Source organism: Uloborus diversus, unplaced genomic scaffold (genome assembly GCF_026930045.1).
Source record: "Uloborus diversus isolate 005 unplaced genomic scaffold, Udiv.v.3.1 scaffold_13, whole genome shotgun sequence".
NCBI classification, from domain to species: Eukaryota; Metazoa; Arthropoda; class Arachnida; order Araneae; family Uloboridae; genus Uloborus; species Uloborus diversus.
Window position 1 is genome coordinate 4,507,638 of NW_026557987.1, and position 15,996 is coordinate 4,523,633.

At 32.5% G+C, this 15,996-nt stretch overlaps 1 protein-coding gene across 1 annotated transcript in view; it reads right to left on the reverse strand.

Annotated features, from left to right (window-relative positions):
• The window catches only part of LOC129232628 (ATP-binding cassette sub-family A member 2-like), a 209,429-nt gene that overhangs the window by 23,937 nt on the left and 169,496 nt on the right, over positions 1 to 15,996 (reverse strand). Inside the window, exons 36-41 of the mRNA XM_054866761.1 lie at positions 14,041 to 14,215; positions 11,689 to 11,804; positions 7,815 to 7,962; positions 3,210 to 3,333; positions 1,794 to 1,926; positions 227 to 347 (exon numbers count right to left, since the gene is read on the reverse strand). Coding sequence (XP_054722736.1) covers positions 227 to 347; positions 1,794 to 1,926; positions 3,210 to 3,333; positions 7,815 to 7,962; positions 11,689 to 11,804; positions 14,041 to 14,215 — 817 coding nt within the window. The remainder of the gene's footprint in view (positions 1 to 226; positions 348 to 1,793; positions 1,927 to 3,209; positions 3,334 to 7,814; positions 7,963 to 11,688; positions 11,805 to 14,040; positions 14,216 to 15,996) is intronic.

The window sequence follows — 15,996 nt, forward strand, 5'->3', positions numbered from 1 at the left end:
GGCTAATGTTAAATTAAGGGGTCATCGACCACCGTCTTAGAATTTGAGTAAGAAGCTAATACTTTTACAGTATAATGCTATTAGTAAGTGTAAAAAAAAAATAGGGGGTGTCCTGGACTCTAGCTGAAAAAAAGTTTTTTTGCACCACCCTATTGCGCACGTCCACGCTTGCCCAATACCCAACCAATTTAAGAAGAGTTTTAACGAGGGAAAGGAAATGACGTACTTTTGTGAGATCGATGAGATGCAGTACATCTGAATTGGCCTGTCCAGTCAAGACTCTCTTCCGCTCGGCCGCAACATCATCGTCCTCGATGTCGAGGGAATAATCTGGCAGCTGGATGTCCCTGAAGGACGAAGCAGACGATAGATGGACAACAAGGAAACTTAAGTCAACAAACTGCACGCATAGGCACCAAAAATGTGGGAGGGTCAGAGGGGAGATTAGGTGGGCAGAACCCCCCATGCTGACATACGAGGCGTGTTTTTAAAGTAAGTTCCGTTTCGATATAAAAAAAGAACGAGTACAGATAGAGCAAAGAAATTTATTGCACAAAAATCTACCATCCTTACGCTATTTTTCGACATTGCTCCCGTGATTTTCCAAGCATTTGTCATAGCGTGGTACAGGTTTTTGTATACCTATTCATAGAAAATTGCCGCCTGTGTAGTCAGCCATGGGATAACATGTTCTCTGAGCTCATTATTGCTGTTGTGCCACAGACCACCTACGAAAGACTTTAGATGCCGAAACAAATGAAAGATGTTGCGAGCGAGGTGAGGGCAGACCAGAGGATGTTCAAAAACGCCCCCAGCCAAAGCCCTGTAAGAGTCCTCATGGTTGACTAAACGGGCGGTAACTTTGTACGAATAGGTATACAAAAACCTGCACCACGCTATGACAAATGCTTGGAAAATCACGGGAGCAATGTCGAAAAAATAGCGTAAGGGTGGTAGATTTTTGTGCACTAAATTACTTAGCTCTATCTGTACTCGTTCTTTTTTTTATATAAAAACGGAACTTACTTTAAAAACACGCCTCGTATTTTTCAAAAGTGGGCTGTGTAATAGGAGATTTTTACGTCATTATCGATTAAATGATCTTAAATACAAATATTTGGACATGGTCTCGAAAATTGGGACCTGTGGCCACCATAGACTCCTTCCTTCCCCAATTCAAGTTAATTTTTAAGAAATAATAACATAATAAATTATAAACATACTTATTAAAGCAATTCCTTTTTCTTAAACACTTGAATCGATTAACACTATCGTTTTCCAATTGATCATGAATTTTCTGATTTCATTATGCAACTTAGTATATTGTCATTCAAATATGTTTTAAAATGAAAAGAAAGTGCATTGTTGCACACTTTTACTAGCTTCATGGTTTGCCTAACAGCTGCTGCATTTTCAAGAACAATGTGGTGCTTTTTTATGAAAACATTTATCATTTAAAAACTTTAAATGAAGATAGCATGATGAAAATCTATTCCAAAATTTAATTTGCCCAAGAATAGTTATGTTTGAAGGTGAGATGAAGTACTTTTGAAACTGAAAAACTTATTCCTTACTTCTGAAAAGTTGTGCCCTTTATAGGGAGTTACGTTTTATAGGGTTTCATCGCAAAGGTATGCTACTGTATATACTTTTTCAAAGAGCAACATTTATAGGACCTTGGGTTCAGGAAAGTACCAGTAAACGGAAGTAAAAACAGCTTGTTCGGAGTCCTTAAAAGTAAAAAAATACATAAGACTCAATAAGGGACTATGACATATGTCTGAAGCACTTACTTTGGTTTCCTGAAAAAGTTGAACTCACAGAGCAGAGTAATGAAAAAGAAAGCCAGTCCTGAAAATGCCATGGCGACCAAATTACGGGTCACTAGATCCCATGCGAAAGGAGACTTCATTTTGTCATACTGACCTTTAAGTAACAACAAAGAATAATGAACCAACAACATAAGTTATTTCGTTTTGAGTGCAAGAACAATATGACAGTTTAATTTAAACATAATTCAAATCTGCAAACAGATGAATTATATGACAAAACTTAGATATTAGTTCATACGAAATCTTTATACTATAAATTTATATTAAAAATAAATAAATAAATATATACAAAAAAAAATCAGTAATAACAAAAAGATAAATATAAAAAAGAAAATTACTTTCATTTTGACATTTAATGTTGAAAATTACAAACTAAGAGACGAGTATGTTTTCATGACGTATTTATCACCAATAATTTTATCTATCTAATCTAATTGATTAACTTGCAAATTAATGGAAGATAAACTAAATATTTACATTACGAGACGTAAATCATGAAAATAGAAATTATTTTCTGATGAAACTCTCATTTTAAAAATCTTGCCAGATTCTGCACAGAATATGATGTAAAAAGGAACTGATACAGTAAAAATTAAAATATGCAGACAACTTAGCATTTCAGAGTCATTTGAAATCAATTTAGCTTAATACACTTTTATCTTTCCAAAACCTTTTAAAAATATTTTTTCTCTGCAAAATTTTGTTTTCCCAAACGTGTGAGCATTGTAATGAAAATTAGAAAAAAAAAAACAATTCTGTAATTATGGGGTAGTAAAACAACTGTCTTTGTTTTTGTGTAATGTTGTGTGCCCAAACTTCACAACTCTTATTGGACCATTCTTAATTTTTGCAACATTTACTGTTTGGAAAGTGGCTACTTTATGAAGTTTGATCTTAGATTTTGAACTTGTTATATGTTTCAATTCACTTTTTATAGATGAAAAAAGTGTTTTATTATTTCAAACCATCTATTTTCTATGGGTAAATTTTATGAGGAGAAGATTATATCATTTTGAAAATTTTCAAAAGCCAGAGACCAATAAATAGTCTTTTTTTACAGTTCTTTTGCAATGCAAAATTTTTTGGGTTCACTTTTTCAGTTCTCTATAAATAAAATGCTATGTTGCTGCAAAAATAAAGTACAATGCAAAATGAAGAAATGTAGGGTTATCAATTGGTCAAGACTAATCAGATTAAGAAAGAGATTTACTTAAACAAGTATAGCTTGCACAACAAGTAATGATTTAAAATTACATATTAGAAGTGATACCAGAATCAATAATACAGTTAGTGAATGAATTTAAAGAACATTAAATCATAACAAAGGGTCAAACAAATGAAACCTATGAAACTGGGCTTGAAGTATAAAATAATTACCTGTTTTGAAAAGAAAAAAGTTCTGATATTCATTAAATGCAATATCCATAAGGCCCCGACCAAGACAATAGTTAGGAAACAATAAAAATGTGGTCTTCAGCATTTTGTGCACTTCTCCTAAATACTGAAAGGATAAAATTATACCCGTTATCATCAAATATTCTAGTATAAGATTACACTGACTTAAAGATCTGTACCTATACTGTCTGTATAACCAAAAAAAGTGTACCTCACAAAAAGTAAATGTGACGCTATAAGCATCTTTATAAATGCAGTGATTTTCCAAAGAGATGCCACAGTGTTGGCATGTTTTAAAGTTAAATTTTTGGAAGAGTGGCCATGTTGCCAAAGCGACGCTTACAGACGACTTTCACTTTTACAGCCCCGATTGTAGTCCAACTCTTTCAACTAAACAATAAAGATATAGATATTGGCATATTTGATATAATTGTATATTATCTTAAAAGCTTTAATTACAGTAAAAGGTCAACTGTTCGAAATATTTGGGAAACACCAAATTTCCAATTCACGAATTTTCTGTGAATAGATTGGAGTTCACTTGCAGAAAGAAAGTAATGAGGAAGCAAAAAAAAAGAAAAACCTGTATTTACTGATGTTAGTTCAATTATCTCAGCAAAAACAACCCTGTTGTAAAAATTTCCCCGCCAAGAAAACCTTCAACTCTTCCCCACAAGAAAGAAAGCCTTCATCCTAAACTCAAAAACCCTCATCCTTAAAAAGTCACGATATCTAGTTTGCCCGCCAAGTATCTGCCAAACTAGCATCCTCCCTGTTCTCCGCTTTCATCACACCTTGGCGGGAAGCTTTTCTAATTGAGGTGGTTGCTTGGTGAGCAAAAAGCTTCCCGCCAAACAGGATAAACAATTTAAAGGATCTATCGATATTTCTGAGGAGTTGAAGGTGGGAGGAGGTTCTAACGGAAGTAGGTGTGATGAAAGAGAACAGGGAGGATGCTAGTTTGGCAGATACTTGGCGGGCAAACTAGATATCGTGACTTTTTAAGGATGAGGGTTTTTGAGTTAAGGATGATGGCTTTCTTTTTTGTGGGGAAGAGTTAAAGGTTTTCTTGGTAGGAAATTTTTACAACAGGGTTGTTTTTGTTGAGATATCACATCTTTTTGCATTGATATTATTACTTTGTCCGCATTTTTAGAATTGAGAATTTCAAGTCATAAATAGTCAATTGAAACAACGTTGTTTTGTGTTTTCAAGGAACAATAATGGCAAGCTTAATTTTACGTCATGTTATAATAAGATTCTATGTTCGTTTGGTGAGAAGTTGGCCATTTAAATTTTATTGCAATCCTTGTATTCTCTCTGTTGCAAAGAAAACTACTTGGGTAATAAAATACTATATTTTAAATTATATTGTTTTCAAGTATTTTAGAACTTCGCAATAAATTCTACTACAGTTTCTGCATTCAACATTTTCATGAAGTAATGTTTTACAACTTGTGGGCTAATTTAATCTAGCTTTTCACTTTTTGTTTAATTACATTTTTTCTTAAATCGCGGATTATTTTACATTTTATGGAATAATTTTAACTGTTGGGTGATTTATCTTTCTTTTGATGGAACTCTTTGTCTTGTTTAATGCCTAGTTTTGTCTAAAAGTTCACTAAAAAGACAAAATAACGTATGTTATGACCAAGCAAAAAAAAAAAAAAAAACCCAAATTTTAAATTTGAATGAGTCAGAAGATGTATGCAACTGTACTCTACGTCAAATCGTGGATGTCACAAATTTGCGACTGCGTATGCGCGTGGACTTTGCTCATTTCAAAAGTCTTGCTTAAATTAATTGCAAAAATTTTGTCTGTTAACAAATTACTGCAAAACACGGATATCCACGCACTTTTATTTTCTTTCGTCTTTTTTGGCGGTACATTTGCTTTTGTTGGCTGCTCACGTTTGGTTCTCTTGGCGGCGGGATGCGGCGTACTGTGATATTCGTCACAAGGAATATTAAAAAAAAAATTGTGATCACGAAAACAAACTTTTTAATACAAAAATATGAACATTGCACATTTTGCAGCATAAACATGTGCATCAAAACATTCCCCACTTTTCTCTCAAAATCAGTAACCAATTTCACTCAGCTTGTTTTTTAAACATTTTTTTTAAAGGTAGGGGGACAGATGGATACGCAAGTATACATCGTCGCCTCAGAGCAACAGTAAGACATCTAATCCCAGGAATAACAGTAGGATATCCTACTGAGCAGGGGTGCCCATCCCCCTCAAAATTTTCCTCAACTCTCCCCCCCTTTTGTGTTTAGCTCTTTTTTTATTTTATTTATTTACTTTTTAAAAATAATTTTTATTTATTTTTTATTTTTAATATTTTTTTAATTCTTTTAAATATTTTTTATTTATTTATGCATTTAATTATTTTTAATTATCATTATTATTTTATTAGAAAATTTCTGTGCTACGCCAATGACAAACACAAACTAAATAAATGAAATAAAAAATAAAAGAATAAAATAAAATAAAATAAAAAATAATTTAAATTAAAAATAAATCAATAAACACATAAATAAAAGAAATTTTAAAAATCCCCCCCCCCCCAAAAAAAAAATTTTTTGATGGCGCAACTTGCGCCATAATCCCCCCCTTGTGGGCACTTCTGCTACTGAGGCTACAATGTACAGTTCTTCCTCTACCTTCCTTTTAACATGCTTTCTTATTCTGTAATTATTACTCTAATACACCATGGTTGAGTGAATCATCTTTTAAAGTGCAGCGTTTTTGAGCATTTAATTGTTTTTGACACCTTTTTTGCGGGTGCAGCAATTACGTCAATGCATCATTTTACGTCAATGCATCAACCAAGCCTTTCCATTATTTCCATACCTGTATCATTAAGCTAGAGCTAAAAAATGACTTTCAAACACTATTCAAATTTAAAAACTAAATGACTACATTTTTTATCATACAAAATGACTATTTTGATGTATTTATACACTATTTGAAAACTGTTTCCAGTTTAAGAACATGCTTTTTCTAGGCATGCTTTCTCACCAGGGTTCGAAAATATCATATTTTCAAAAATATTGGATATTTTGATATATATCGGATATTTTGATATATATATATACCGGATAGATATATATATATATCGGATATTTTGTTATATATTGGATATTTTCAGTCAGCACAAACTAAAATCTTCAAAATAGTAAATGCGTCTTCAAATCTCCTTAATTTTCTTATATTATAATTGCAATATGTAGACTTCAAATTAATGTTTCTTTCATTATTTATATCTAATATTTCAGTTTACATTTCTATCAATTTTAATGGAGTTAAATTAGCATTAGCTGTTTTAATCATTTTTCTTCTGGTTAGCTACTTTTACTACTTATATGATTAAGAAATAAATAATATGCATTAGTCGTTACACAGTCAAATGACATTTTCTTTTTTTTCTGAGCAATGTTTAATATTTACTGAGGGACTTTTAATGTGAATTAAAATTGTTACATTACTAATAATTTTTTGAATGTAAAACACAAGTAAAAAAGGAATGTTATTTTACTGATGTTTTATACATTATAAAATATAGTAAATAACTTTTTGGTTATTTTTAACAATGAATAAACAAAATTACTATGATTAACATATTTTTTATATTGAAAATACCATAGTTGAAAATTTAAATATCGAAAATATCATGATATTTCCAAAATAAATATCGGATATATATGGTGATGTATAACGACTGGTAATATATCGGCGAATCACTAATTAAAAAGAAAGAGAGAAAGAAATAAAAGAAAGGAAAAGAAGAAAAAATCTCAATTTTAAACCATGATTGCTGGTCACTTTTTAAAAATATTCTTTAGAGCGATGAAAATAAAACTCGACTTTAACGCCACATAACAACTACCCCTATTGCTTTATACACATTCACAACAGCCCCACTTCACCGCTCTCATACCCATTTGCACATGCCTGCTATTCAGCGAGTTTCTGGGTCAAGGTGTCACTACAGTAGAAGACCATTATAACGCACACCTTGTTACCAGAGCTTTTGTGTTATACAGGTTTTTGCGTTATACAGATCATTTCACAAATTTTGAAACTAATATTCAGAATATATCTATATATTAGCACTTCAGAAAGAGTTTTATCTGCAATGAGTATTAAAGCACCAATATTACAATTAGTTATTCACAAATAAATATGTTTCACAATCAAAATCCAGCACTTCTGCTAGCTTCATGGTGTGCATAGCAGCTGCATTTCAAGAGCCATTTGGTATTTTCTATTTACTATGAGTACTAATTTTCAATTTAAAAGCTTTGAAATAAGATGGAAAGACGAAAAACTTTCAAAATTTAATTTTCCTAACAATTTTTATTTTTGCAAATCAAAATAGAGGGATTTTTTAAGCTTCAAAACCTATTGTTTACTTTTGAAAAGTTGTGCGGTTTATAGAGAATTGCGTTATATAGTCGGCGTTATAAAAGTCTTCTACTGTATTTAATTCACAACCCTCGCATATTGATGAAACTTGATGCGATCTCAGAGTCACGGTGGACAATAGAACGACTTAAGCTACATCAAACAAAGATACTCACAGCATCTTCCGAGAATACTTCGAGCAGGAAAGACGTAACTATGCAAGTAATTCCCACAAACAAGTTGATAACGATGAGAAAAATATAGGCAGTGCTCGGCTCTTTGAAGAGGAAGGAGACCGGATACATCACGGGAGTGATTGACCACCTGAAAGAGAGGATTGCCAGAATCTACTATTGAAACGAGAGAAAATGATAACCAAGCAAAAAAATTAATAACAGTTTCAATTTCAATAAATAGCAACTACTGTTAAGTGTTGTAACTTGAATCAGTGGCGGTGATTCGGGGGGGGGGGGGGGGGCAACGCCCCTTCCCTTTACAGCTCATTCAATTTATTTTCCAATTTAGGAACCCAAACTAGAAATTATAAAAAAAGAAGTGTCAAAATTTTCAGATCATAATTATTTGTTTTACTTTGTACATTATTTAGCACAAGCAGTAATTTTTACTTTATGTATTCATTGTTCAGACATTAGTAAATCAATTGTTTTACTTAAGCCATACTTGCTTAATGAAATTGTTACCAGATGTTTGTGACATTTATGTATATTACGGGATAAATAATGTAAGTCTAATTCATGTCTAAGTGCGTCTTTGGGGAAAGTTATGCACATAATTCATCAAAATTGTACATGAGTCAAGAACGTGAGTAAAACCATTAGATTTGCATCAATTACCACTCATATGCTCTCAAAACCAGCCTTAGCAAAATTTTGTATTTTTTTCTCTTTTTTTTGTTGCCACTAAGTCCTCTGGCTTTTAGTTATTGTTTTTTTTTTTTTTTTTTTGCCTCCCCCCCCCCCCCCATTTTAGTTGCGGCCTCTGACTTGAACAGTTCTCAGAGATTTACAACATCCAGCTATTAGGATTAATTTGACCTCTTGAATCCAAATTACGTTTTTCACAATCTCCAATTGAGATAGGCCCCTGTTCCTTAGGTTTCTTGTTTCTCCAAATGACTTCTATCACAATCATAGTTGTGAAAAACATAATCTGAATTCAAAATGTCAAAGCTCAAATGAATGTTAACGGCTGGATGCTGTTTTTCTCTGAAGAGGGTTGTGTCAAGTCGAGAGGGGGTCGAATATAAATAAAATCGATTCTGGTGGATAAGGATGCCGCTACCCATTAGGAGGGACATGCTTTCAAAGGCCCAAAGACCTGAGGAATTAGCAATATTAGCATGACAAAATGAATTCTAAGGAACATCAAATCAGGTCAAGTGAGAGCAATAAATAATAGGTGATTGCTCAAAAGAAAACACTATAAAAATAATAATAATATCCTACAGGACATCTTTCTCATGAATTTTGTGATTTATTTTTGCAGTTTTCAATGATTTTTCAATATTGTTTATTAATTATGCGTAACTTTTAGAATAATTACTTATTTCATTCTTAACATTTAAATATTTTTTATAACAGAACAACACAAAGCGGTTACATTTATATATTTATCAATTCATTATTATTATTATAATTCCGTTAAAATGAAAGAAGAAAACCCTCAGTTGTTTTTGCTTGCACATTTTTTTCACAAGATTATTATTATTATTATTATTTTTTTTTTTTGCACATGCAAAGAAAGGGGGAGGGGGGAATATTGGTCTGTGAATTTTTTCCATAAGCTCTTGCCCGTCTGAGGGTTGGAAAAGGTTGAGAAACGACGTTCTAGATCATGAAAAACAAACATATCAATAGATGGTGATGCTTAATGAATCATAAATAAATGGGGAGATTCAAGAAGGGAGCACAATGTATAAATGATTGCAAGATGGATAAAGTGTCAAGAAAATAACACTTGCCACAGGGTTCATACTCAATTTGGATAAAAAATTTCCATGACTTTTTCATGACTTCATAAAAATTTTCATAACCTTGTTACACAAAGAGAATAGTACTATTAAATGCCAAACTTGCCAATTTTCGGAACTGGGCTTTTGAACAACTTTTATGTGAGTGCCACTACCTCATTGGAGGGCACTTGTGACTGAAAAAATATCAGTGCACTGCAGAAACTAATAAATTATTCTTATTTGTCTTCATCATATCAATTCAAGTAAAGTAAAAATGCAATACACAGATGTTTAAATGTCTAACAAATATTTAACAAATAGGGCAGAATAGTAATGAATGGGACAAAAATTGAATGGGTCATGACTAAGTTACCAATAATAAATTTACTTCACAAAAACATTGCCCTTTGGTGTCAATAGTGCATCTACTCACCCCAATGTAACTGAACAATATACTATATTCGTTCATTAAAGTAAAGTCACGTTTTCCAGTTTTTTTCTAAATCAGACATTTCAGCTGGCCACAAGGGGATCAGTTTTACGAGCTGTATGTTGGGCACCACTGTTTTAGAGTATTAGAATTCCCTCATTTCTATGTTCTATTGCCCGAGTAAAATCTTCACTTTCTAAAGCCTTCAACATATTAAGATAAACTCTGGTAAATTTAATAATGATTTTTTTACAAGTAGTTGAAATGAACTCGGGTGCAATTCAATTACACTTTTTGAGGGGGCGTGGCAAAAATCAAGAAAGTGCAAGTCCACTACTACAGAATATAAAATATAAAAAGTGCAGAAAATAATGGTGAATTCAAAATTAGTGATGTCCTAGTAGTAAAATCACATTACATGAAAAGGCGAAAGGCTGTTACAGAAGCGGATGAAATTGGATTCCAAAACTCGGACTTGTTTCTGAGATTGTTCAAGTCATATGCAATATTACTAAACCACTCAATATTTCTAGTGCTCTTTCAGATATTGTTACTTTCTTACTACTCAAGACATTTTTTCATGACTTTAAATAAATTTCCATGACTTTTAATGAAAATATTATTTTTCCATGACTTTTCCAGGTCTAAAATTTGTTTATTTTTTTCCATGACTTTCCAGGATTTCCATGACCCGTGCGAACCCTGTTGCCACCTTTTATCAGTTCATATTCCGGAAAAGCGGAAGGGATTAACTTAAGACGGAAAACGTGAAACTTGAAATCATGCACTAAACTTGGATAGATTTAAAAATACTGATGTCAAATTAATAACTGAAGAAAAACTTGTCATCAACGGGTAATTAATGCAAAGATGCCACCTGCCACCTTATTGAAAATTTTAGTTCCGACTTTTGTCAGTAGTAAGGTTGATAGTTTGATTTGTTGAGGTTTTATTTCTTCCTCGAAAATCTCGAAAAGAAATTAGATACCCTGAACAGTTTAAAATAAAAAATCTATTTATCAACTGGACTCAAAATAAAGTAAAACCAAAGAATAAAATTGGCACCTTGCCCTTGCCGTCAGATTGACTCATTTTTAAATACAATTCATTCTCATAGCCGAACACTCTGCGGCAAAGGCACCCATATAGGGGGGCAAGGAGGAGCTCGAGCCCCCACCTTTGAAATTAGAACTTCCTTGCTTTTAGTACTTTTTTCTTTGCAAAAATGTAAAAACATTTCTTCTCCATCCAGAAATGAATAAATTATTAAAAGTGTCAAATTTTAGTGACTCTAATCTGTATTGAAATCTGTTTCTACGGGGAAAATATTCTGCTAAACCACGGGGAAAATATTTGAGCCCCCCCCCCCTTGCAACTTTGCATATGGGCGCCCATGCTCTGCGGGTACTCTTTTAAGAAAATAAACCTTCTACAAGTGCTCTGAAGTTGCCATAATATCAACCTTCACTTAACTTTAAATATTAATGTGAGAGCAACTGATTAAAAGGAAATAAATATTGTCAAGTTCTTGAGACAAAAAAAATATGCATTTTAATTCTATGGTAAAACAAATAAGATTTATGCTAGAAAATTTTACTAATCATTAAAATTGACATTTGTCCTGAATACAATATTTGATATTACTTACCCATAGATGAGAAACAGAGATACCACGGCAGGAAAATTTTTGTGGGATGTATATGCAGGAATATCAAATATCAATAGAATAAGAACACAGCAGGTGGCAGGAACTACGTAACTGCACTAAAGGGGGAAAATAAGTTACAAAATTCCACAAAATGAACTAAAATAAGCACTGCTGTTAAACTATGAAAAATCAAACTTTATATACATTATAAATAGGTATACTTGTTTTGATTTAATATTGCAAATGCATCTAGAAACTAAAATGCCTTTGAATTTGCGATAAGAATGCAGAACAATTCGGGGGCTGGGGGTCACACAAACGTAACTACACTTGTCCCAGTTTGTTGATGACAGTTGTATCAGCCGTTACGATCATGTTTCTCTAAACAAGATAAACATCATATGTAGACACACGTGCACAAATCAGAACTCGAGCCAGGTGGACATACGGTCTTGTGACTGTTAAATAGGTTGAAATCTGTGCCTGTACTCAAAAGTAACGAAAATACAAAAAAAGTGTAGTTACGTTTTTGTGTGACCCCAAGCACTCGAATTGGCGGCTTGTTTATTTCCCTTCTGAACAAGACTGCAGAGAATTGGACTGATTTTAGGGCAAATGTGTCAGAGTCAAAGACTTTAAAAAACGTCTGTCATTATTCCTCTGACTCTGCAGCCCTGTTCCTGACTTGGCGGAAAGAAAAGGCTTTTAAAACAGCTTTTAAAATGATAACTTGACTTAAATCAAAAAAATCTTCAAGAATCATTATTTAAAACATTAAAAATGTCCAAAACCAACAACTACATGCTAGCGTTTAAGTTCAGCCTTCAGATTAATGTGTTAAATTTATTAATAAAACTAACTTTATAATGACAAATATGTTTAACTGTTTTTGGCAATGATTAAAAAACAACTATATCATCTTGGTCACACAAAAAGGTAGCAGATCCAGGGTTGGCAAAAATTCGTTTTTTTTTAAAAAAAGCCCATGGACCCAGGGTTTTTTTAAATAAAACCCAAAAAAACCAAACTAAAGCTGGGTTTTTAAAAATAAATGTGGGTTCTTTTGTCTTTTTTTAGGGAAAATGAGGGGTACTTGTAGCATATTGTAGCGTAAGTATATGGACAAAGCGCAAAAAAATTGTCTTGGGGTTAAAAAAAAGCTGGAAAACTAGTTAAAATTCAGCGTTTCCTGAAGAAAAGTATTAAAGACGATGAAACCCAAGAATGGTTAAGCTTCAGATTTTTTAGTTTCCATGATTACCAACAGTTAAGGCAAAGTTACTTCTTGAGTTATAAAATATATTGTTCGTTTTTAATTACTACATTTTTTTTTTTTTGCATTTTACTTTATTGCATTTCATTTTGTTATGCTAAACTACTGTAGAGCCTCAAGTAGTTTAAATCCCTATTTACTGAATTCCATCTTAATCAAGACATTTCTTTGAATTTTATGTTGCCTGTTTTTCTATTGCTGTGTACAAAGTAAGAAATATTAAACTTTTTCATAAGATAATGAAAATACTGTACATCCTATTCTGTTTTCTGTCCGACCATTTGAGAAACCTGTTAACTTCTAAAAAATATACCTTACTTATTCAAGATTTGTGACGCGTTGGGGTGCAGAAAATAATTCACATGAAAGCCTTTTAGCTAGAGTAGTTTCCTCCGTACAATCTACAAATATTGAGAAAATCAGACATCACAGGACTTAATTAAGATAATTTGAGTTATTTATTGACCAGTTAAAGAAAAAAGTTAAATATATATTTTTTAAATCTTTGAAGTATTTTTTTAATACTATTAAAAGTTAATAAATACAATTAAATTTCAAAATTCATTTTTATGTCCATTGTCTGTGGTCAAGAACAAATAAAAAATAAATTTAAATTGTAAAAGTATTTAAATTAATTATTTTTTAAAAAAACTTCTCAGAAAATTTTAAAAACCCCAAAAGTGAGCTAAATAATGGGTTTTTTTAAATGGGTTTTTTCAAAAAAACCCATTGGGTCCAATCTAACTGGGTCCAATCCGGCCAACCCTGAGCAGATCAGAATTTCAAAACCCTTACATAAAAAGATTTTCCCTTAAAAAAAAAAAAAAAAAAAAGAAATTCAAAGAAAAGAAAAAGAAATAAAGATACAGAACAAAAGAAAATACAGTGGCTGCCCGCTCATATGAATCATGTTTGTTTTAAAAACTTTTGATTTCATAAAGCGGCTGATTTGATAAAGTTGGATTTTGTTCTGTTTTTGACAATTTGATTCATTAAAGTAGCTGATTCAATTAACCAGTGTCCACTGTACATCATAGTCGAGTAAAAGCAACTCGAGACATGAATTTAAAAGTACATACCATATCCCAAAAATAATTGGCGACCCAGTATATCACAGCATTTACACCAGACACAAACTGCAAGTGCTTGGCTTTAGTGTAGCGCTCATACACAAGAAACAAAACAAAACTGGCAGGGACAAAGGACATGGCGACGATGATGAAAATGGCAATGAGGACATCCGTTCCTTGAACGCTGGAAGGCAAATGGTTTTTACATCTTAAAAAACATCAAGTTGCTTCACAAACATTTTTATATTTAACTAGCATTCCCATACCCGGCATTGCTCGGGTAATGGAATTAGCAGGGGTTAACAGTGCTTGGTGCACCTAGTTTCGAAAATCCCCTATAATAATTACTTATTACCTATAACTTTTTCTAATTTGGGGAGGATCCCGGAGCCCCTGGACTCCTTATATATATGTCCTTGTCCTTAACCGATCTTTAACTGTTATTAACGATCCTTTTAAAGTATTGATTATCTTTGCAAGCACAGGCCATCCACATTTTATTCTTATACCTATGTTTAAGCAAGAACTTCTTTGTATACAACACTTTTAGTTTTTTTTTCTGGTGCTAAAATTATTAAACTGCTTGATGAACTGACTTTGGAGCAAGCTACATAACATCGGCCGTGCGAAAAAAAGTCTTCTCTTAAATCGATCCCTGCTACTTTTAATGTCTGTCCTTGTGACTTAATAACGGTTATTTCAAAGCAAACTTTAACAGGAAACTGCATTCTTCTAACTTCAAAAGGATAGTCCGCCTGTGATGATGTTCTTAAAAACTTCGTTTCTAGGTTTGAAAAAATGAAAGCAAAAGACAGAAACATTATGATTTGACTTGAGAAAAGCCTGGAAGAACCACGTGAGAAACAAAAACAATATCAAATTTATAGTTCGCTATCGACCAAAAGTTGAGATGAAGTACTGAATAATGATTTGAATGGAGGAAAGCCTTCGAAAATAAGGGATTTGAATTCAATGACAGATTTTAATTTCGCAGAAATTAAGAGGTTTTAATTAATTTCTCCCGAACTAATTGAGATTTCAAAAAATCCTTTCTTAGTGGTTACTTTCGTAATCATGCGGACATGCCTGCCAAATTTCAAGTCTGAAGCTTCAGCGGTTTCGGCTGTGCATTGATATATATATATATATGTTATCTCAGGACATTGATTTTTATATATTAAGATTAATTCATCTGGAAGGGATTCCTTTGTCATCCCTTGGCTTCCCAATGCATCATATATAATTTTTATACACTTGCTCGTTAGGGTGGTACAAAAAAACTTTTTTTAGCTAGAGTCCAGGACCCCTCACCCCCCCCTATTTTTTAGACTTACAAATAGTATGATGTTGTAAAAGTCCTAGCTTCTTACTCAAATTTTAAGAGGGTGCTCAATGACCCCTTCATTTAACATTAGCCGTAGCGTAGAAAATGTCACAAATTTAGAAACATTTAGTTTCCCCAGCTGTGTTTTTGTAAATAATTATTTTATTGCAATGTATATGCATATTACTCCTTACTAGCTTATATTGTAATATGTTGCATTGTTTTTTCAGTTCAATGTATTTTTTAAAACCCCTCCCCATAGATATGAAGTTTGGGGGGGGGGGGGGGTGAGCACCCTCTTTCAGTTGAAATAGGAAGCTAAAATTCTTCCAGTAGATTACTATCCACAAAAGTCTAAAAATATTAAGGGGTGTCCTGTTATCTAGGAGAAACTTTTTTTTTACATGTATTTCTGAACTACCTTATTGCTCATGTATGAAAAGGTTTTGTTTTTAATTGTTCCACCGTAGGGATATTTTCTGAAATTTTAATAACTGAAAAATCCCCTTTTTAGCGAATTTAGTTGCCTTGCTGAAATTTCGAGTTATATTCACTTCATTACAGCGTTCAGGAGAAGGCATCAAAATTCAGGAGAGTTAGCAGCTGCGTATTTTTTATTTTAGAATTGTTAAATCGTTGAC